The following is a 21,924-nucleotide window of genomic DNA, read 5'->3' on the forward strand; positions in this document are numbered from 1 at the left end:
ACCTGCTACCGGCATTTTGCACACAACCAAAACCTGATGTGTTTGCCGATGTGTAACCCTGTGTGCCGGTTAGCAGGGCATTAGCTCTTCATCAAAATGGCCAACAGAAAGATGTTTCCACCTTTCACACGCGGATGCATTCCGGTGCCACTGCAAGACGTGCCACTTGGGAAAGGATTTAGCAACTTTACAGATTATTTTAGCTGTTTGAAGACCAAGTACCTCATGGCAAGTCAAATACACTCCACAACTAAATATAAACCAGTTAAAGCACCGCGTATTCACCTCCATGGACTGATAGGGCTATTTTTACGCGCTTTCCTCACACTTCCTACTGTGTCCCATTATCCCTACGTGTCAGTGTACTGCAAAAATAGGTGCTAGCCCTTCTGTAAAACAAGTTAAAAATAAGAAAACTATTGCCACATACCATGGCGATGAAACAGAATCCGTCGGAGTTGTTATTCACTCTACAAACAGATGCGATGTATTGCTGTTTGCCAGTCTGATAACTCTAATCTCTAAAGAGGCGGGGCTGTGCCTAAGGATTTGTTTCATGCTTGCTCATGCTAGAAAAGCAAACAGTTAGATAGATTAAAGGAAAACACTCTATATTGCCAGTCACATGCTCTGAAGGTGAACTATTCCACCGTACAGGTTTTTACAGACTGTGGAGAAAGAGGTCCAAAGTGATGCTGCGCATTCTAGCCCAATGTACACATGGCATGCGTTCTTCTTGGTGTTTCGCTACATTGATAATACATGGGAGGACCTTTTATTGGAAGCTGGTCTTAAATGATAACCGGGTGTCTTGAAAATGGCAAACTGAATGTATGCTTAATTGCTGTTGACATTAACATTTCTAGCCAGCTATGGAATGCCATACATATTACCATGAAACTCATTGAGGGGTATCCAATGTTGGCCCATAGGGGCACAACCATGCCAGGTGTTCTGCACACCCAAATAAACAAATACCCAAATAAAGCAAACTTGACTTGTCTTAGCGAATTTACAGGGAAGCAGTGGTTAGCTTGAAAACAGGGTATGGCTGTGGCCTTCCTAAGCCTAATTTGAACACCCTTGCTCTCTGGCTTCTCTTGAAATTGGAGGCATTTGAGACTCCCATTTAGCCTCCATCATCATGAGTGGAGATACCAGCAACTTTGTTCTCCACCTTCTGCACCACCTCTGCAGGAACCAACAAGAACTGGGTTTGCTAACTTTCTGCTGTATCGAGGGATTTCGACTGTGACCCCTAAGCTCTGAAAGCATTTCACCTACTCCAGTAGAATGTTCCTTCAATATTGTTAGAATACTAAAATAACACCTTATTGTGTGAATCTGTATCCATTATCCATGATCTCATTAAGGTCAAAGCTGCTGTCATCTCCCCTAACGCCAAAGATTTTCTATCTGTTTTTTGTGACAATTATACCTCAGAACAAAACATCTTAACAATAATAAATCATAGTCTCTATTAAGGTAGCCATATATTTACACTTCAACCCACAAAGTTCCATATAACTGTTCATAAACACTCTTAGGATCTACTTTTTTCTTGTACGAATACTCTAGACTGTGTGCATTGCACAATCATTGGTCCAGAAAACTGTGTACTAGAATCAATCATGGAAATCAAAGTTTAACTAAATGTTTAGCGACTCAGTTGTTACCTACCATAGCTTTTTCCTACTTGCCCCCGTTATGGAACAAAAATGCACAATTACATCATCCTTATTATATTAAACTGATTAAATTCAGGTGATAGTTACATTAAACTCCATTTTAAGGCTGTCCGCTCCAATGATAACTATTGGAGAGAATGTGACCATTTAAGAAACACAACAGCAAAAAAGACTTAATTGCTGAAATGGAACTAGTTCTAAAAATGCTATGGTAAAATTCTTGCTGGTGTTCAGAGAAACCGTGCCTTTCTATGCAACCAACCTGGAATAAAACGGCAAGACTGGAATTTTAAATAGGGTCTATGAATTTTAGCTCCCGGGTGTGTTTGCCCTTCTGCATAATATTCTGAGACTGCCAAAATACCTTTTGGCCTCAGTCCTACAATATTTTGCGGAAAAGTGCTTGACACAGAACCTGGGGATGAGAACACATAAAGCAATGAGGCATGTGAACAAGACCTAAGGCAAGGGTCTTGGCCTAAGGCAGAACTGAACTTTCATGAGAGCTCAAAGATAATAGGGAGGAATGATAAGGTGCAGTAAAATCCATCCTAACCCAGTGTGTGCAATAGAGACAGGAGAAAAGTTCCACACATAGCTTGCTATTCCAGAACAACCAGGTAAATCACAAGTTAAAGTGATGTAAAAACTACACTTAAGTCACAGACCAAGCGTGTGGTACATTCAGATGCACCGGAGTCCACATTACAATTACAAGATGCGCAAAATTACCCCACTCCTGAAGATTGTCGCACACACAGATTCCTCCAGGTATAACTGGGAAAACTGATCACTAATGGGCAACATTTATATATTTCAGATGCTATAAACACACCTTATTGCCCTTTCTGACCTGTTAAATTCAGTCATGTGGAGGTGCAGTGACGAATTTACCTCCAAGTGATTTTACTGTGTGGTCAAGTCACTGTGGGAAAAACAATTTTACTGTGCTGTAAAAATGCCCAAAGAAAAATAAAGCAAAGTTTGATACTGAGCTACCCCAGGGCAGGCCTAAACATGGTCATCAATAACAGAGGGCAGAAACATGGATGGGCTAGGCTCGGGTGAGTAGCTACCAGTGGTGCAACTGGTACAGTGGCACTAGGGCCCAGGAATGCAATGTGCCCACCTTCATCGTTTCTGCAGTGGGTCTAACCCTGTGTGTGCTGATTTTAGAATGTTTATCTTAGCTCAGTGGAACCCTAGCAGTCAGACAAGATGACTACAAAGTGAAATATCCCAGAAGAGCAGCGAAGCCAGCACAGAAGCAGATCTGTGCTTCCTGTCAGCGGCACGGCCCCTATTTGAACCCTCGGGTCCCAAGATCTGCTCCCAAGCAATAACAAGACCTCCTATTGGTGGAGCCAAGCCAGCAGAATCAGAATACCAATTGGGTAGTTGTGACAAAGCCCCACCCATACCTTTACCCGCAGAGGATTTTCAATCACAGCCAACTCACTATAGACCCAACTCCCTTTTGGTTTACCATTTCATTTCTGTATCATCTCACTTGTGTTTCTCATCTTTCCTCTGCCTTTCCTTAGTCCTTCTACTGCCTGTGACTGGGCCTGCACCAGTGCCTACAAGGAACCTGCACCTCACTACATGCAGAAAGTGCATAGATAGTAGTGCAATACCACAGCCTCAGTTCGGTAATGTCTGAACACTGTCACACACACACACACACACACACACACAAGCTCCTACACAATCGTGCCTGCTAACTTAAAGTGCACAGTATTGTGGTGCAAGGGAAGAAGCAGCTTCTCAACTGAAGGCCCGACAGACCGCCGTCTGGATGACAAAGAGAATGAAGGAATGGGAAAAATCAGGGCACAGGTGGACTAAGTGGTGAATAGGCTTTTTTTGCTTTAAGATGAGGATGACCTCATTTGCTGAGACGTGAACAGAGATGACTACTTACTGTTATTCATTTTGTGGCATTACATTGTGCCCATCACTCGACAATAACCAATGTCATCCTTGTATGCTATAGAATAGATTTCAACCTAATATGGTGCTTTTTTCAGCCCCCACCCCTCTAAACCCACAACTGCAGCCTCCTTAACTTTAAGAATAGCAAAGGGGGCACCTTTGGTTGTGCTGGAGAAGTACTAGCTGACCATTTACCCTTTTTGTTTGCAGTTTGATATAGCGCAAACTTGACCCAAGGGTATCAGAGCACTTTACATGAGCACCAGTTATGTTACAAAAGGACACATTCATTTTGGTAGGCACGGGGAGATTAAGTGATTTGACCGGAATCACAGGATGTTGAGCCAACGCAGAGACTCGAACCTGGTTCCCCAGCTCCAGTTAGCAGCTTTGGCCCTTAAGCCACAACCCCTCCCCTTTGCTACTCTGTATTGCCCTCAAAAAAGCAGAGAATTTCTGGCGCCGGGGCACAGCCATCAATAGGTGCAGTGGCACTGAGATTCATGGGTGTGAGGGGCTAACTGTAGCACAATTATAGCTGTTTTTACTTCCAAACCAAAAAATGGGTATCCATTTTCTTACTTGCCATTAGGGTCCACAATACCCTCGCTACGCCACTGACCAGGCTGGATCTGCAATCGGTCCTTATGGGTGTATGTGATCCCCGTTTCGTACACTGTCACACACAACACTGACTGCTGACATTGGACTGGCATGCATTAAGTTTCATGGATTGCCTAAGCCCAAGAGCACTTGTCACATTTGGAGATTTTCTACATGAAAATAGATTTAATATAAAGTATGACTAAGACGTTAACATCTAGGTTCAAATACGGTACATCGAAGTCACACAGTTTGTTATCACAAAGACCTTGGTAAAAGTGGCAATTAAAGAATATACTAAGTTAGCAAAATATGAATCAAGGATACAGCTCACAAACACTGTGCCTCACATCTGAGACATGTTTATGATCCACAAAGGATAGAGACAAGTCCGTCTGTTCACTCTTAGAATACTAAGACCCTGAAACACCACAGAAGTACTTACTGTTTGTCTACACCTCATCATCCATGGACAGACCCCCCTTTAGTATTCACATCAGAAAAGTGTATTCAATATATGGCAGCAATCACAGGGACTTCGTGATACCATGCACATTCAAGGTTTTGATAAGCCTCCCAGTTTATTGGAAACAAAATAATGGCTTGGTTGTTCGATAAATGCTATTTGGCACTATCTTCCATTACCGCTTTGTCACTAAAGGCAAATGATCTCATAAGCGTTGGCGTTAATGGAACCTTCCATGCTGCGCGCTGTAAGATCTCAACTGCGGTGTTGACATGGTCTTTCTGAAGAAGGCAACAGATACCTCAAGTAGAGCGTGATGAGAAAGCATACATTTGTTTGTATCCCGTGTTGAAAGGACAGCACAAGTGTGGGGGATATTACAGTAGTGCATCATGGAAAATCTAAAATCTGACCTGCAGAAGCCTTTCCCTCTTCCACTGGAAATGCTGCAGGGGGCACCACAGTATGGCATAACTTTGGATGGGTTTGGCATTCACATCAGTGCCTTGCCAGAGATTGCTAGGTGTCTGCCCTGTGTTTGCTGAAGTACCCGCACCAATGGTATTTATTTGGATGTCGGTCAATGCGACAGCCACGGTGGCGTTTTCCAGATTCCAGATGTTGGCCTCTGCATCGATATCACTCAAATCATCCTATTTACAATATTTCCTGAACTATATAAATAGAGGGTCTGGGGAGAAACAAAAGGCGAGAAGGGAGGCCTCCGCCGCCGAAGGGTAAAACGGCCGGAGCCAATGACCGTCTGATAAAACCCTAGAAACACACTAAGGCCTCTCCTACAAATTGAAACAGAGTCATCATTCTTCGTGAGATGAAAGGCCATGTGGCATAACGTGATTAGTAAATCATTCCTGAGTTTCTGAGAGAAAGAAAAAAACAATATGCGACTGCCTCAAAGACTGGGCTGTCGGAGAGCCTCTACGGTCTTTGGTTGCATTTTACTAGAGCTTATCAGGAAGAGTGTGTGTTTGTTTTTTAAGTAACTTCTGTTTCTTCTGTCTTATGCAGCTGAAAAGTGGGATCTGATGGAGTCTTCGCGGAGCTGCCTGTGCTTGCCGATGTTGCAGTCTTCATGTTGGTTCCGTCGCTCAATGGTTATTCTGTATTTCTTCCTGCGTCAAAGAGAAAAGAGAACAGTCAGCATCCGTTTCCGGTTTAAGGATAAATACAGAGCGAGCCTCGGGGGACAAGTGGGGTTCTGGTGATAGATGACAAAGGGCAGGACACTGGAAACTGGTCAGAGATTAAATAAGGCCTTCAAGTTTGGCGAAGATCTGAGGCGCCGTCCCCAGCACTGAGCACAACATCACCTCGTGTTATTATCCTCCATTCAGCTTAAGCTCCATCAATTTTTTATTATCATGCGTGGGCTGGATATGGAACGCTTTGCATATATGAGTCTGTTGTTCTACATGCAATCTATGACATGCTATCACGTTATTGTGGTTTAGTAAAGATTGTAAAGTGACATTTATGACAAACATTTATAGTTTGGAAAAGGTCAGAACCATTCCCTCCGAAATCGTTGTAATCAGTACATTGCGAAATACAGAGGAATGTGTTTTTGTTGACAAATGGCCTCGTTACTGTGCTATTCTAAGTGGTAATTTGAGGTCCCCATTGACTAGGCAACCTGTCTTTAGCAATTTCCGAGAATTTGCCTAAACTTTACATATATAATTAAAATATAACGGAAATTAAATGTATTCAGAGTACGTAGAGAATGGCCTTCAGCATTTGTATGGTCTGAAATACCCGTCGCATTTTGGAACATATCCAAAGAGAGCTATTTAATAATGCAATTATCAGCTGGTGACGTAGCCGACATTGAGTAGCATCTGTGTGAATTCTCTTATGGAAAGCCTTAGGGTGACCTAGTTTTTAAAGCACTCTTTCGGATGAGAGTGCGAGTGACCACAGGCCTTTGTTAGCAAGCATTTTTTGTTAGCAAGCATTTTAGAGCAGCCCACGGGACAGCATAACAAAATGGCTTGATGGCCTGTGAATCACAGAACAATCCAGTCCGAAAATCCCATTGCATTGTGAAAGGAATTCCCTGATATAAGACGGCTGCCACGTTAATGTGATTATTTGACTGCCATTTTAGATGAGGTAATTCCACTCACACTAATGGGCTTTGCTGGTGTCAGCAGAGGTGAAGCATCAAGACAGGATAAACATTTAGATCAAGCAGATCCTCAGGGTCAACCTTAACCAGCACATGCATAGTTTTTATTTAACAACCTTTAGTGTGACTAATCTTCATGGCACACTTATGGCAGGGTTTTGGTTGTATTGTGCTTTTTTCAAAGTTTGTTATTCTTGTTTATTGAACTGTCCGTGGCAGGCCCGGCCTTTGATAATAAAGCACCCCAGGTAAAATCTAATTTGCTCTTCTTCCACCCTCTTCTCTCTGTAAGTTTTTCCATTTAACCTTTCCTAAGTGCTATATATAACAGGGCTCAGTGCTTAGTTTGTAAAATCAAACAAACAAATAAATAAATGAGTGCAATTGCCCAATATTCTTCTACGGAGGCCGTGGCCCACTTTCACCTCTGAAGCCTTGCACACTGTGCCACCATCACACTGCCCACTGCCTTCAGTGCCTACCCCATGCCCGCTTGGAAGCAATATTAGCTGGTGAACCTACTAAATTGGTTTGGCTGTGGGTTGACCCCGAAAAAACACAATACCAAATGGTGACTTTTACAGAATAATTGTTAAATAAATGCTCCAAAAATTGAGAGAGTTTGGAGGACAAAGGAACTATTCCAGTACTTATGTGGTGTTCTACTGAGGATTTTTTATCCCCTCTCCCCCCAATCGTTATAGCCTGCAACACAGAAGAAAAACAAGGAGGAGTGCATGTAAGGGACGACTGCCTCAGAAGTATAATACTTTACACATGAATCCGAATGCTCACTGGACTCAGTATACTGCACACACTTTAATTTTTAAAGGATGCATGAAACCAGTGGCAAGGGGCTTGAATGAGGCAGCAAATTTAGGGTCACTACTATTTATTTGCATTGTTTTGTTGATGCTTAGCATAGAAGAGATCTACTGTTGGTCTCTCACTACTCTGTTCACAGGAAAGTGCAGTCCCCTCAGTCCCTTCACCCAAATTGCCTATTTAGATGCTAAATTCAGAACTGAGAAGCCCTGGGAGGGGATGTGAGTGAGAAAGAGGGGGGAAGGGACGGGGGAATCAGATAGTTTATGCAGCAAGAGACGATCTAAAAATAAAATGAGAGATCAAAAACAGGTTTCCAGGCAAGGTCATTGTGTCCCTCTGAAATTAGGAACCCTGGGCCTTTGCCCAGCTTGCCCATGCCAAAAGCCTGCCCTGCACAATGGTATCTCAAGCTACAGGAGCACCTCTGGTACACTCCGCAGCTTCACATGTGTGCATCAGTGTTCTTTCAACATGTGGTACACCAGAGCTCAACTGTGTGTTTCCTTCATGCTCAAAATTGTTGAAAACTCCACTAAGGGCATAGAGGCATGCCACACACTGTACATTCAGACTCTTTCTTAGTACTTGCGATCGTGGGCGCCCTCAGGAATGAAAAGGCATGAAAGTTTACTTTCAAGCATTGCAGGACTGTGCCCATCCCTCCTAATCCAGTGGTTCCCAACCTTTTGACTCTTGAGGACCCTCACTGAATCACTACTCGAAGCCGGGGATCCCCAAGCAATTTGTACAATTAAAATTTCAAACATTAAAATAGTAATTTGCAAAAAATACAAAAACAAATTTCCCCCGAATACTCAAATTACTAATGGTATGATTTTTTATATTGAAGAAATATGCAAAAATCGAAAAGTTTTAAGGGGAAGGTTGGCACTGCATCTCGGCAATTAACTTCTCAATGTTTAGTGTTATTTAAGAAAGCTGAATCCTCAGGTCAGATTCTACATTTCCCAAGCAATTTCTGTTTTTATTTTTTAGGTACATAAGATCTGAGAAAGCCTTTTCACATAAAAATGTGGTGGGGAAAGGAAGTAAAACCATAAGGGCCTCTCATCTCTCCATAGTCTCTCTGTAGCATGTAATTTGTTTGTTTTATAGCACCTCTCATAACAGTGTAGGATGTCAGAGCACTTTACAGGTGTAGGATTCACATGTCACCCACAGTGGAAGGCATTTCTAAGAGTGCTTGGTTTGTAGAAGCACAAACTCAGTATTAGAACACAGTGGTTCGCATTGACCTTAGTAACAATGTATTTCTATGCAAGCAAACCCTTGTTTTTTTAGCAGCATAAGGATAATGAAAGACTGGGAAAAAACTAACTTTCTCATTTGTGCCATGCAGTTTGCATGCAGCTCTTTTATGGCAGTTCATAGCTCACTGTGCTAGATTACGACTGTAATTTATGAACTGTACAGTAACAAAATAATTTCTGTGACAAAGGCAGTAACTCACTGTGCTATGCACATAAAATACCTTTCTTTGCATGATTCACATTCTTTGCAGCAGGCATATTAACCATCTACATTACTAGATGAGTCAAAACTGACACTAGACAAATTTCCCATCTCTCTCCAGCAGCCACTTTAATCACCAGAGCTATCGTGACACTTTTATTTTTGCCAGAAAGCTGCTGGTTGTACAATGATCTTTGCAATGCTTTAACAACTGCTGCACAAATAAAAACACATGTGTTTCTGTCGTGAGACCCCAGCTGGAGAAGTGCCTTCCTGTCGCCCCAGGCTTGCGGACCCCCTGAGAATGTGTCACAGGTTGGGACCCGCTGTCCTAATCCATGGCTGCACATATGTATGAAGCAGATGTAAATTGCAGCACAGTCTGCTAGATTATATCTGATCAAGCTGAGTGGAGCAGAGGCATCCAGACGCAATGTGTCTCCCTCTGACATGGAGGCATTGGATCTCGGCTTACAGCAAGAGATGCAGTGCCAGAAGTGGATGCAAAAGTGACTGCATCCTGAAGAGGGGTGTTGTAGGATGCCCACACCTGCAGATACCTCCAGACTGGTGAACACAACTCCATCCTATGCTGTTCCACTATGATTTTTGGGGTACCATCCAGAGGGGCATTGATGGAGTGCAGGGGAAACTCCAAGCTGTGTCATGTCACCCCATGTGTTTTCCAACCTCAAAGAAGGTGGAGCTGAGGCAAGCCCAGGTGGCAGCTCTCCAAGTCCATGAGGAGTAACTGCTGTAAGCTGTAAGATTCACAGTGAGCTAGAGCCCAGTAGATAGAAGCTAACAGACATGGGCCAGGACCCGCAAGGGACCTTTTGGTTGTGATGGTAAAGGGCACAACGAAGCAGCACAAACACATATCATGAATAGTTGGCAGCAACTTGTGACCTGCTGGCCCCCACCAAAGCTCCACTAGAGCTCAAGCACTAGCGAGCAAGGGCCTTGTTAGAACAGAACAGAACAACAGCCTCTGTCTGCTGCAGGTGCTGATACATTGCCATATCCAGTGACAAACCTGAATGACATGCAAAAGTTTAACTTTGAGGAAAACCTGAAGGAAAACTCCAAAGTACGGCTTTTTTGCACAAGCAAAGACTAATTTGGATAAGTATCTCTGATCAATAATGTTAATTTTAGTGGCACAAATTATAACCTCCTAAAAGTTTCTGTAGAAAATATTGAGAAGTGTTAAGAAAATACAAATGAAACACACACTGACAAAGCCAATAGGCCTGACTTTAATGTGCTAATGCAAGCACACAGCATTTGGGCATGCCTGCCGCAGGTGCCTGGGCATGCCTGTGGCTTCGCCAGTACTTATTTCTTCTAAATGTAATCAAGACTTTGCGCACCATAGGGCATATATCAGGGGAACCCCATGGGGTAGTTGACTCTAGACTTTGATGTTTCTATGGTGTTTGTCAGGCTGCTCTCAAGGAGGACATTGATAACCTTACCTGTGCCCACTGGGCACTGCAGACTGGCAGGGAATTACTCATTTATACTATGCCTATGTGCTAAAAGCTCATTATTAATGGATAAATATGACCATGTGAACTGCAGCAATGTAAGCAGTTCTGAATACCTTTCAACATGCAGCATGAGTCAATCATTATTGGCATACAAGAAATAAACACTAAGGGGGTCATTCTGACCCCGGCGGGCGGCGGGAGCCGCCCGCCTGGAGGGAACCGTCGAATGACCGCACCGCAGTCAAAAGACCGTGGCATGGGCAGTGCAGGGGCCCCCAGGGGCCCCACGACACCCGTTCCCGCCATCCTGTTCCTGGCGGTAAAAACCGGCAGGAACAGGATGGCGGGAAGGGGGTCGGAATCCCCATGGATTCCCTGGGCCAGGGGTAAACCGGCGGGAAACCGCCGGTTTCCCTCTTTTGACCGCGGCGGTAGCTGCTTCCGCGGTCCCCGGCCCTGCCGGTCATGGACCGCCAGGGTCGGAATGACCCCCTAATTCTCTGTGGGAAAGTCATGCCAAGTAATGTTCACATAGGTGTCTATTTGCAGTTTTCTAATACATAAACATATTTCATCGCCTCAGGCAATTCACATGTGTAAGAAACTGGGTTATTGGTTGAGGGGATGGAAGCCTCTCAACTCAAGCAACAACCACAGTTCTTGTCAGGGGAACCATAAAAGTCACTAAATTAACCTGTGCTTAACTTGGCACAAAGCGGTCAGGCTTAACTTAGAGGCAATGTGTAAAGATTTTATGCAACACACAACCAGCAATAAAATGAAAACACAACACAAAAAAATCCCAAATTAATTTAGAAAAATAGAGTAACGTTTAATAAATATATTGATACCAGAACAACAAATATCCTATCAGTAGAACCGGAGGTAGACAATTTCAAAGTTTTAGGTAGATATTGTGCCTAAAAGCACAGAGCACCACTTGCAGTCATCTGATTGTTCTAAACCGGGGGAAAGTCACAAGTTCAGGCCAACTGAGATGGAGTGTGGGTCAGATAAAGGGACCAGGTTAGCCCTGCTGAAATAGTTTCCCTTCTCAAAGTCCAGTGCTAAGAGTTCTGTTTGCTGTGGAGGAGGCTGCGAGGAGACAGCACGGATAGTCATCACTGTAAAATATAGAGCAGGCAGGAAAGTGTGGGCTCTCATTGTTGTAGCATGAAGAGACGGTCAGGCAGAACAGACGGACATTGCTGAAGCTTTGTGCTGGCCTTCACCGAGGGCTGTCATTGCTGTAGCATGAAGTGCAGATATCATGTTGTTGGTCATCAATGGCGGTCAATGTAGAATGAAGAGCAAGTCTTTACCAGAAGTTTAGGTTGGCAATTCCCAGTCACGAAGAAACCATTATTTAGGATTTAACCTCTTCTTATGGAAGGAGCATTGATTGCTGCAAGTGAAAGGTCCATGGAAGGCACCTGTTGAGGATCAGAAACTCTATCCAGCAGAGGGTTACCAGGGCTCAGGTAGGCACAGTTGCAGGGTCAGGATGGTCCAGTTGCATCAGATCAGCTGGGCTGTTACAGAGAGGCATCTCAAGCTTGTTTTATCCCTGTAGCTCAAGCAAGAGGTCAGCCAACTGACCCTTGGAGTCACATAGGGTACCTTGGGATGAAGGTAAGCAAGTCTAGTCTTCTTTCTCAGAGAGCAAGCCAGTCCTCGCGGAGCAGGACAGTCATCTGGTAGCAGCAGAGCAGTCCTCTTTGGTAATTTCCAGAGGTCCAGGACTGTACTGATGAGTGGCTCTGGAGATCCAATATTTATACCAGGTGCAAGCCTTTGAAGTGGGGGATTCCCCATACTACCCCAACATCTGCCCTTTTTGGAATGCTCTTCCCTTCCCCGTCAAAGCTCCAAGAAGTCTGGGGTGACCAGAGACAGGGCTGGCCCAGTGCCAGATGCCTTTATGTATGCATGAGTCAAAGCACTTTGAAATGTAAGTGGGGCTGGGCACAGCTTCGTCCCCAGCTATCCTGACAGCATGGCCCATCCCGGCCTCATCTATTCCCTAGTCCCCAACAGCAGAACCATTTACAGTCATGTGACCCAGGACATTGGCATACAGCACAAATGGTTAGAATAAAGATATCCCAACTTTCTCAAAAGGATTGTGACCTAAAATCCAACTTTGCCAATAAGGATGATTTTTAATTACAATTCATTTGAGTGTAAACACTATATTTCTAGCTGCTCGCAATCCAAAGTTAATACTTATTAAATGTAATAAGGTAACCAAGTGTGGAGAGATAGGCCTTGCAAAGTGAAAAATGACTTTAGGGGTTGTTTACTGCCAGAACATGTAAGGCTTAAGTACACATGTATTACTTTTTAAATACAATACACTATACCATATTGGCCTTTAGGTCTACTTTAGAGGTGATTTATAAGTATTAAAAAGGAAGGTTTAGGCCTGGCAAAAGATTTGTTTTGCCAGGTCGAAATGGCAGTTTAAAACTGCACTACAGGCTTCAGTGGCAGGCTTGAGACATGTTTTAAAAGGCAACTTTAGTGGATGGCACAATGAATGTGGTAGGCCTGCTAGTAGAAGTTAATGTACAGGGTCTGGAAATGTACCATGTTTTAGGGAGGGAGCACAAGCACTTTAGCACTGATTAGCAGTGGTAAGGTGCACAGAGCCCTAGCAGCAACAAAAATGGGTTCAGTAATAGAAGGCCAGGTCCAACAACATGCAGTCAGTTTCCCTTAGCAGAGAGTTGTATTATGCTTCTGGTTCTAGAGCAGCGCTTCCATATAAATGCCTGGCTATAGATCATTGTTCCATTCTCCTGCAATGATCAGGCTGAGTCCCCAACTTTGGTTTAATTGCTGGATGAAAATTATTCTTATGTGCTTTTGTATGACAGACCCTTGTGTGTTCTGTCACATCTGCTTCCGAGATGCATGCACTTGATTTATCCAGCATGCTTAGGCATCTGCCCATGGCTCTCTGGGCAATTGGAAACAGGCTGCATGGTAAGTAGGGCATGCACTCCTCTCCAAGGGGCAGGAAGGCTTCACACCAGGAGGCTTATGCTAGCCACATGTTCCTGCCTTTGTTCTCTCCCAAGCAGCACCAACCACAGTCCCATTGTAATTCCTAGAAGAAGCGGCCTGTGCTGAAACTGCGCCCCACTGCAGCTCACCACTGCTCAGCCACTGCCAGAAGCACCCAGCATTACCCCATCTCATTAACAGTTCCCCTCCATCTCCTGCACAATGCTGCCCACAGCAGCCTGTGGAGAAGTGCAGCCTGGCACAATTACACTTTCAATTTGTCTCCAATATTAAAGAGCAAGTGACACAAAACCCCAGAGAGTGACCAGAAGAAAGAAGGGTAAGGGATCAGCAACCAACATGTCACAATGTGTAGTTGCTGTTCCATGCTCGTTTTATCTTAAGGGATTGGGGCTTAATAATGTCTCCTGCATTCAATGTTCCTTGCTCTACACTCATTCTGCCAATCTAAAAGAAAAATGTTTTTCTCAAAAGGCCACCATGCTGTGTGATGGCAAAATAGGAAGATAATATGTTGCATGCCAACCTGCCACACAGAGCACCAGTCTGCTTCTAGCAGCAGCAGGACCACATCATTATCTTCTGGCCTTACCAAGTCAGTTGGGTTAAGCTAATTTATTACTGTGCTTAGAGGTCAGAGTACATGCACTAAATACTCTTAGTGCTTAGCAGTTTTCAATTAAATAGAGTCAGAAAATGCCAGTACATCCTGTATAATAAAAGAAAGAATCTGTGAAAACCACTTAAAAAGATGTTATTTCCAATGATAGCCTTCTGTATCAGTATAATGTCAGGAAGAAAATGTGTTGGCTACTAGTGGAAGAACAGCCTTTTCATAGCTGCGTAATATAAAAAAAGACATATTTTTGCTGTCAGTGGAACTACATACCTTTGAAACCAAGTACTTATCTGAATAATTATGATTTCTGCAAATAGAATTGCAGCCTTTTGACAGTGTGCAATCTCTATTGGGGCATTAATATGTGTGTCCACGCAGGTGCAGCCATCTGATATTGTGATAACATCTATTGACTGTCAATAGCTTTGGAGCCTTTTGTTTCCATGCAAGCTCTGTAAGTGTTTCTGCAAGTAGTCATCTGAAGTGCATCCTTTTGTCTCTATTTAATCTGTGCTAATACTTTTTAGCTGTCACTGGATTTGCATTCTTTTATTTCCATGTTATGCCTTGTTTGTCAGTTGCACTGTGGTTCTTTAATACTGTGTAATGTCACATGTGATGCCACAATGCACTCTGTGGATTTGCCTTCTCTGCTGAGGTGATTCAGACTTGGCTGAAGGCAAAGTGGCTTTTTATGGATGCCAGCAAAACTGACATTGGTAGGCATGTGCACCCTGGTCAGAAATGCATGGGTGGCAGTATGATCAGTATCTCCTGGGAAACAAATATCTGGAGTTGATCTTTAATTTCTCAATGATACTGGTTTGCCAAGTTTATTAACTCCTTCAGTCTCATTTACATATGCCTGCTCTCAAGATTATAGTCTATGGTTTCAGAATGAAACTCATCCAATATAGTGTGGGCAATATCTGGTTTATTCATAGTCTATGTGGTTATTTTTTTGTAAGGGAATCCAAGAAGATTCCAAGAAGATTTTGGACCTTCTACAGAGAACTTAAAATTATGTGCCATGAGTGTTGACATCACTTAGTTACCAAGGCCATGGTAATCCAGCACGACAGACTATATTGACTCCTGATTGTGCCAAGTTAGGAGCATGTTAGAAATGCGGTCTTTGGTTGGCAGTCAGGTTACCCCCTGTCCAAGCAAGGACCCTCACTCTAGTCAGGGGAAGTCACACACAATCCAAATTACCCTGTGCCCACCCTCTGGTAGCTTGGCACTGAGCAGTCAGACTTAATTTAGAAGGCAATGTGTAAAGTATTTGTGCAATAAATCATACAATAACACCATATAGCACAACAAAAATACACCACACAATGTTTAGAAAAATATATAATATTTATCTAGATAAATGCAGGTCAAAACAATTAAAGATGCAATAAGTAAAATTTGATATCTCACTGAAAAGTGATATGAAGTGTCTTAAGTCTTTTAAAAGCAAACAAAGTCTCTTTCAAGCACAAGGTACCTGGTCCGCGTGAAAAACCTCCACAAAGAACCGCAGAGGAGGAGATGCGTGGAAACAAAGGGGTGTGCATCAATTTCTCGGGCTGCACACTGCGATGTGTTGTTTAGTTTTCACGCAGGGACGGCTGTGCATCGATTTCTGGCGCTCGGTCGTGGATCCTCTTCGGGTTGCTGGGTTTTCCGACGCCCCGGGGATGATGCGTCAATTTTCTGCGCTGGCAGGACAAAGTCACAGGAGCTGCATCGATCTGGTGGGCATTGCATCAAATTTTCTACCGCTCCGCAGGCGCTGCGTTGATTCTTCTCTGGAAGTCAGGCTGCGTCATTACGGTTCAGCTGTGCGTCGATCCAGTGTGCCGTGCGTCGAACTTCCGGTCGCTATGCTGGTGCTGCATCGATCTTCCCGTTGCGAAGTTGGGCTGCGTCATTCCAGTTCTGAGTGCAGTGAAAGTTTCACTGCGGTGCAGGCTGTGCATCGTTTCTGGCAGACTGTGCATCAAATTTCGCCTGTAGAGATGAAGGGAGGCCGCCCGCCAGGATTCCGCCCTCCATTATACCGCTCCGCGGTCAGAAGACCGCGGAGGGTATTATGAGTTTTTCCCTGGGCTGGCGGGCGGTCTCCAAAAGACCGCCCGCCAGCCCAGGGAAAAACTCCCTTCCCATGAGGATGCTGGCTCGTAATCGAGCCGGCGGAGTGGGAAGGTGCGACGGGTGCTACTGCACCCGTCGCGTATTTCACTGTCTGCTACGCAGACAGTGAAATACTAGCGGGGCCCCCAGGGGCCCCACGACAATCCCTACCGCCATCCTGTTCCTGGCGGGCGAGCCGCCAGGAACAGGATGGCGGTAGGGATTGTCAGAATCCCCTCGGCGGCGCAGGGAGCTGCGCCGCCTTGGAGGATTCTTACGGGCAGTGGAAGACCGGCGGGAGACCGCCGGTTTTCCCGTTCTGACGTCAGAATGCCCAAGGGGGCACCGCCGGCCTGTCGGCGGTGCTCCCGCCCCGTTGGCCCTGGCGGTAGAGAACCGCCAGGGTCAGAATGAGGGCCGAAGTCTTTTTGGTCCTGAGACTTCAGGGAAAAGGAGGCAAGCTCTATCCAAGACCTTAGAGAGCGCTTCTTCACCACAGCCAGAGAGCAGCAAGGCAGCAGGGCAACAGCAAGGCAGCAGTCCTTCACAGAAAGCAGACAGGTGAGTCCTTTGGGCAGCCAGGCAGTTCTTCTTGGCCCAATGCAGGTTCTGGTTGCAGTTTCATCTCCAGGAAGTGTCTGAGTTGGTAGGGGCAGAGACCCTGTTTATATATCCAAATGTGCCTTTGAAGTGGCTGAGACTTCAAAGAGTGTCTTAGAAGTGCACCAGGTCCCCTTTCAGTTCAATCCTGTCTGCCAGGGTCCCAGTAGGGGGTGTGGCAGTCCTTTGTGTGAGGGCAGGCCCTCCACCCTCCCAGCCCAGGAAGACCCATTCAAAATGCAGATGTATGCAAGTGAGGCTGAGTATCCTGTGTTTGGGGTGTGTCTGAGTGAATGCACAAGGAGCTGTCAACTAAACCCAGACAGACGTGGATTGTAAGGCACAGAAAGATTTAAGTGCAGAGAAAAGCTCACTTTCTAAAAGTGGCATTTCTAAAATAGTAATATTAAATCCAACATCACCAGTCAGCAGGATTTTGTATCACCATTCTAGCCATACTAAATATGACCTTCCTACTCCTTTCAGATCAGCAGCTACCACTCAAACAATGTATGAGGGCAGCCCCAATGTTAGCCTACAAAGGAAGCAGGTCTCACAGCAGTGTAAAAACGAATTTAGGAGTTTTACACTACCAGGACATGTAAACTACACAGGTACATGTCCTGCCTTTTTCCTACACAGCACCCTGCCCTATGGGCTATCTAGGGCATACCTTAGGGGTGACTTATATGTAGAAAAAGGGGAGTTTTAGGCTTGGCAACTACTTTTAAATGCCAAGTCGAATTGGCAGTGAAACTGCACACACAGGTCTTGCAATGGCAGGCTTGAGGCAAGGTTAAGGAGCTACTTAAGTGGGTGGCACAATCAGTGCTGCAGGCCCGGTAGTAGCATTTAATCTACAGGCCCTGGGCACATATAGTGCACTCTACTAGGACTTATAAGTAAATTAAATAGTCCAACTGGGTAAGATCCAATGTTACCATGTTTAAAGGGAGAGAGGATATGCACTTTAGCACTGATTAGCAGTGGTAAAGTGTGCAGAGTCTAAAAACCAGCAAAAACAGTATCTAAAAAGTGGAGGGAGGCAGGTAAAAAGTTAGGGGTGACCACCCTAAGGTTGTCAGGTCTAACAGAGCATTAGCTCGCATTGATAAGTCCCTCCAATTGGATGGACATGTGTATGTTCATTGGAAGTCCAATCTAGGTCCTACTTTTCTAACAGATGAGATCCTCAGGCAAAGAAATGCTTTAAGTTTTGAAGATTAAACATTCCACTTTAGGGGGCAAATTTCTTCTGGTGGTGTGGGTTAAATGATGGAATGACTAGCCTTTAGAACTTCACATTGCGGCAAGCCTACACCTTTTCAAGTGAAGTCAAAATATCTTTATTTGGCCAAACAATATGACGGCACAGAATATAGAATACATTTTAAATAACCACAGTCAGATAATAAGATAAAACTTTTAAAATAGATAGCCAATTTTGGAAACATGAATAACAAAACTTCCCAGTTTAAAATTTAAAGAGCAAAGTTTTCCTTAGCTTTATACCAGCAATAATGTAACTCAGCACAGCAGAGCAGATTGTAGGAGATACAAGACTTTGAAGATATCCCAATCCACCTTCATAAGAGGTAAAGTGCTTGTGCAAGAGAATTGGGCATAAAATGTGGGCTCTTAAGGTTCGATTCAAGGTGCCAAAAAGCATAAAGTGCACAATGGTCTAGGAGGAAGTGGCATCACTTGGGCAAATTGGGAGGGTGGTAAACCAGATGCCAGCCAGGGGAAAGGAAACTAGGAAATGCACTGTCTTTAATCTGAACCTAGTCAAATAAAATCTGTACTGTGGGTTACTGATCCAGGTTAGATAGGGTTCCATACCTGGGGTGGTGGAAATTGGCATGTAACTGAGGGCTGAAACCATGTTGAGTGGCCTTTCAATTGTAATCTCTTCCCTATATGTTAAAAATCTTTTCTTAACCATGTTTTTGGTTTCAGGGCCAATATATTTAGGGGAATCAAAAAAAGGCTCAATACTAGGCTATAAAAGGTTTTCTTTATATATGTCAACCATGGTATGCTATTATCTAAATGTAAACAGTCCCGGATCACCTCCCTCGAAAAACTGGCCCCAGGGGTGCACCAAAGCTTCAACCGTAGTAGAAGAGGAGCCATACAAGCTAGGTCCTCTAGGAAACCCATGCCTAATCCTAGATGTGAGATGAAGCTTGAGGTTGATTTGGAGATGGCTAAAAGCCTACACCAATTTTTTTTTCCGATTGCAGTTTCCCTGGAGCTGTATGTCCCAAAACTCCATCTCCATATACACCAACAGAAAGGCACTTGCCCTTATAGAGCGGGGCCATTTCCTTAATCGGCTTATGGCCTAGCCTTTCAGCAAATCTGAAAATCACTTCACAAGCTGCCCCCATCTTTTGTACTCTCTGATTGATTTGTTTATCCGATGTCCCATTAGTGTCCATCAAGATGCCTAAATAATTTTTATAATGTGCTTTTGCGATCGGGTCTTCCCAATAAAAAAACATTTGGACCTAGTGTTTTTAGGACCACTAGTCATAATGAATGATTTTTCATGATTCACCTTAAGATTTAAATTTTGCATAAAATTATTAAAACCATTTAAAAGATCCTGGAAACCACTGGCTGTTAGTACTATAAGGACCGGGTCGTCCACGTATAAAAGTACTGGGACTGCGCAGGTGCCAACCCTGGGGATACCTTTACTGCAGGAACTTATGAAAGTCTCAAGGGAATTTATATAGAATAATTTCCCTACAGTATACAGCCCTGCCTGACCCCTCCTACAACCTTTATTGGGAGAGTACATGCCTCATGTTGCGTGTAACGCAATCTTGTAGTTGTATCCCGACGTTAAAGCCTTACAAGGTCCAGCATTGGGAGATCAACTCCCAACCGTTCCCTCAGTTCCCATAGTTTCCCCCTAATTACTCGGCCAAATGCACAAGAAAGGTCCATGAAGGCCAAATATAGCCAAATATATGGCACTTCTCCTGGCTTTAACATACTTCCTCAATTTGAGGGATAAATTAAGGGTTTACTCCACGATCCCTGATCCAGGTCGAAACCCATATTAGGCTGCTGAAAAGAAGATATTGGCCTCTGCTCAATCCTCCAACTTACTGAAGATGACTTGCCCTAAATTATTTGTAGTGGAATCTATTAGGGAAATTGGTTGATAGCATGCAGGGGGATTCCGAACACCTTTTTTGTAAATTGGAACAATAGTAGATTCTCTCCAGGAGTAAATTACATTTTCCTGGACTACTACTCTTAAAACATTTGTAATTAATGCTCCTCAAAGATCTATGTTATACTCAGACAAGTCTATCAGGACCCCATCAGGGCCTGGTGCCATCCCATTGAATGCACTTGCAATGGCTTTGGTGACAGTTGCTAAGTCAATTAAGTCTGATGGTCATTGCTCGATGGTAAGATCGGGGCCTGTCCTAATGCCCACATAACCCCCTCCTCGAATACGAGGGTTAAAAATAAGGGAAAATTGGTTGATCCAGTCCTGTTCAGGTATATGGCATTCTATGTCAGTGGCCGGACTATCCATGAAAAATAGACGGTTTACTAGGTACCAAAAAAAGTCTATTGCATTTCAGAAGGGACTCTTGTTCAAAATCTTCCCAAGCCTTAGCTCTAATATCTTGCTTCCTGAGTTTTATGGCTTGTTTGTAATCAATTCTAGCATGCCTGGTGATATTGGTGTTTCATGGGGTTGTGTTAGTAGCTTTTTAAAGAGCTGCTGAAATACATTCCGAGCTGAACAATGAGTGAGATGGGTACTCTTTTAATAACTTATTTTTGTATAACATGTAAGACAGCACCACAAATTTCTATGAAACTGTCCCAAATTTTGTTTGGGTCAGCATTCCTTGACATTCAGCAGCTGATATCATTAAAAGCGACTAAGGTCAAATCCTTAAAAAATGTATTTGGTTCAACATTGACCCATTTCATTTGAACCCCTTTATTTGCAAAATAACATATAGATGGTTTCGTCACACCTAGCATACTACAATGATAGAGAATTAGAAAACATAAAATAATGGGATTATGAACACTGTGGGGAAGGGGGGCATACCTCATAGCACACTAGTTTCTGGGCCACATCTGGCGACAAAAGCACTAAATCTATTGTGCTGTCCCTTCCTCTACCTATAAAGGTAGGAGGACTTACATCACCCTGGGCTTAGGCATCTGAAGACCAGGCCAGGTTGCAGGGGAGGACTATGTGCTTTAAAGCTTCACCATACACTGAGTGTATAAAATGGCTAGTACCAGTCTCTAGATCATTAGTAAAACTACATGTGCGATTCCCACTATAAATACATTTTAGAGTATTAAAATCACCAGCCCATACAATCGACATCTGACTTCTCTGGCTCTATACAAAATCTGATATTGACTTGTCAAGCTTTTGAATTATAGCTACGGGATGTGATTAAAAAGTTAAAATAAACATTAATTAAAATTATGTTAAAATATTTTGCCAAGAAAAGATTGAGAATTTGATAACATGGCCTGGATACTACAACTTTGACCTTCAGGTTTCTTGTAGTATATGAGACAAAAACAGCCAAAGGAGTTGCATGGAAAAATAAAATGATTTGAAGCCATCAATAAAAATGCAATTAGGGGCCCATGTATCCTGACAACATACCATGTCATGATTCTTAAGAAATAGCAGCCAATCCTCATTTACAAGTTTCTGGCCAATCCTGCAATATTTCATTTTAACAGCTGCAGATTGTGGATTCGCTTATCTTGATTCTCAACCATATTTGAGTGTACTGATAGCTGGGGACAAGTAGGTGATTTGGCCTTGGATTCCACCTGGCCAGTTTCTCCTCCTAAAGGAGCTGACCTCTGGGTTCAGTCATTACCTGTTAGTGCTTCAAATCGCTTAG

General features: G+C 43.7%; 1 protein-coding gene across 2 annotated transcripts in view; it reads right to left on the bottom strand.

The window, feature by feature from the left end:
• Positions 1-4,396: 4,396 nt before the first annotated feature.
• Positions 4,397-21,924, bottom strand: part of NPR3 (natriuretic peptide receptor 3) — a 179,643-nt gene continuing 162,115 nt past the window's right edge. Inside the window, exon 8 of one of the 2 annotated variants that reach the window (XM_069220501.1) lies at positions 4,397-5,825. In XM_069220501.1, the coding sequence (XP_069076602.1) occupies positions 5,714-5,825 (112 nt within the window). In that variant the 3' untranslated portion in view covers positions 4,397-5,713. The remainder of the gene's footprint in view (positions 5,826-21,924) is intronic. The other variant, XM_069220510.1, reaches the window with a different exon arrangement.

This window comes from Pleurodeles waltl, chromosome 1_1, assembly GCF_031143425.1.
Source record: "Pleurodeles waltl isolate 20211129_DDA chromosome 1_1, aPleWal1.hap1.20221129, whole genome shotgun sequence".
NCBI lineage: Eukaryota > Metazoa > Chordata > Amphibia > Caudata > Salamandridae > Pleurodeles > Pleurodeles waltl.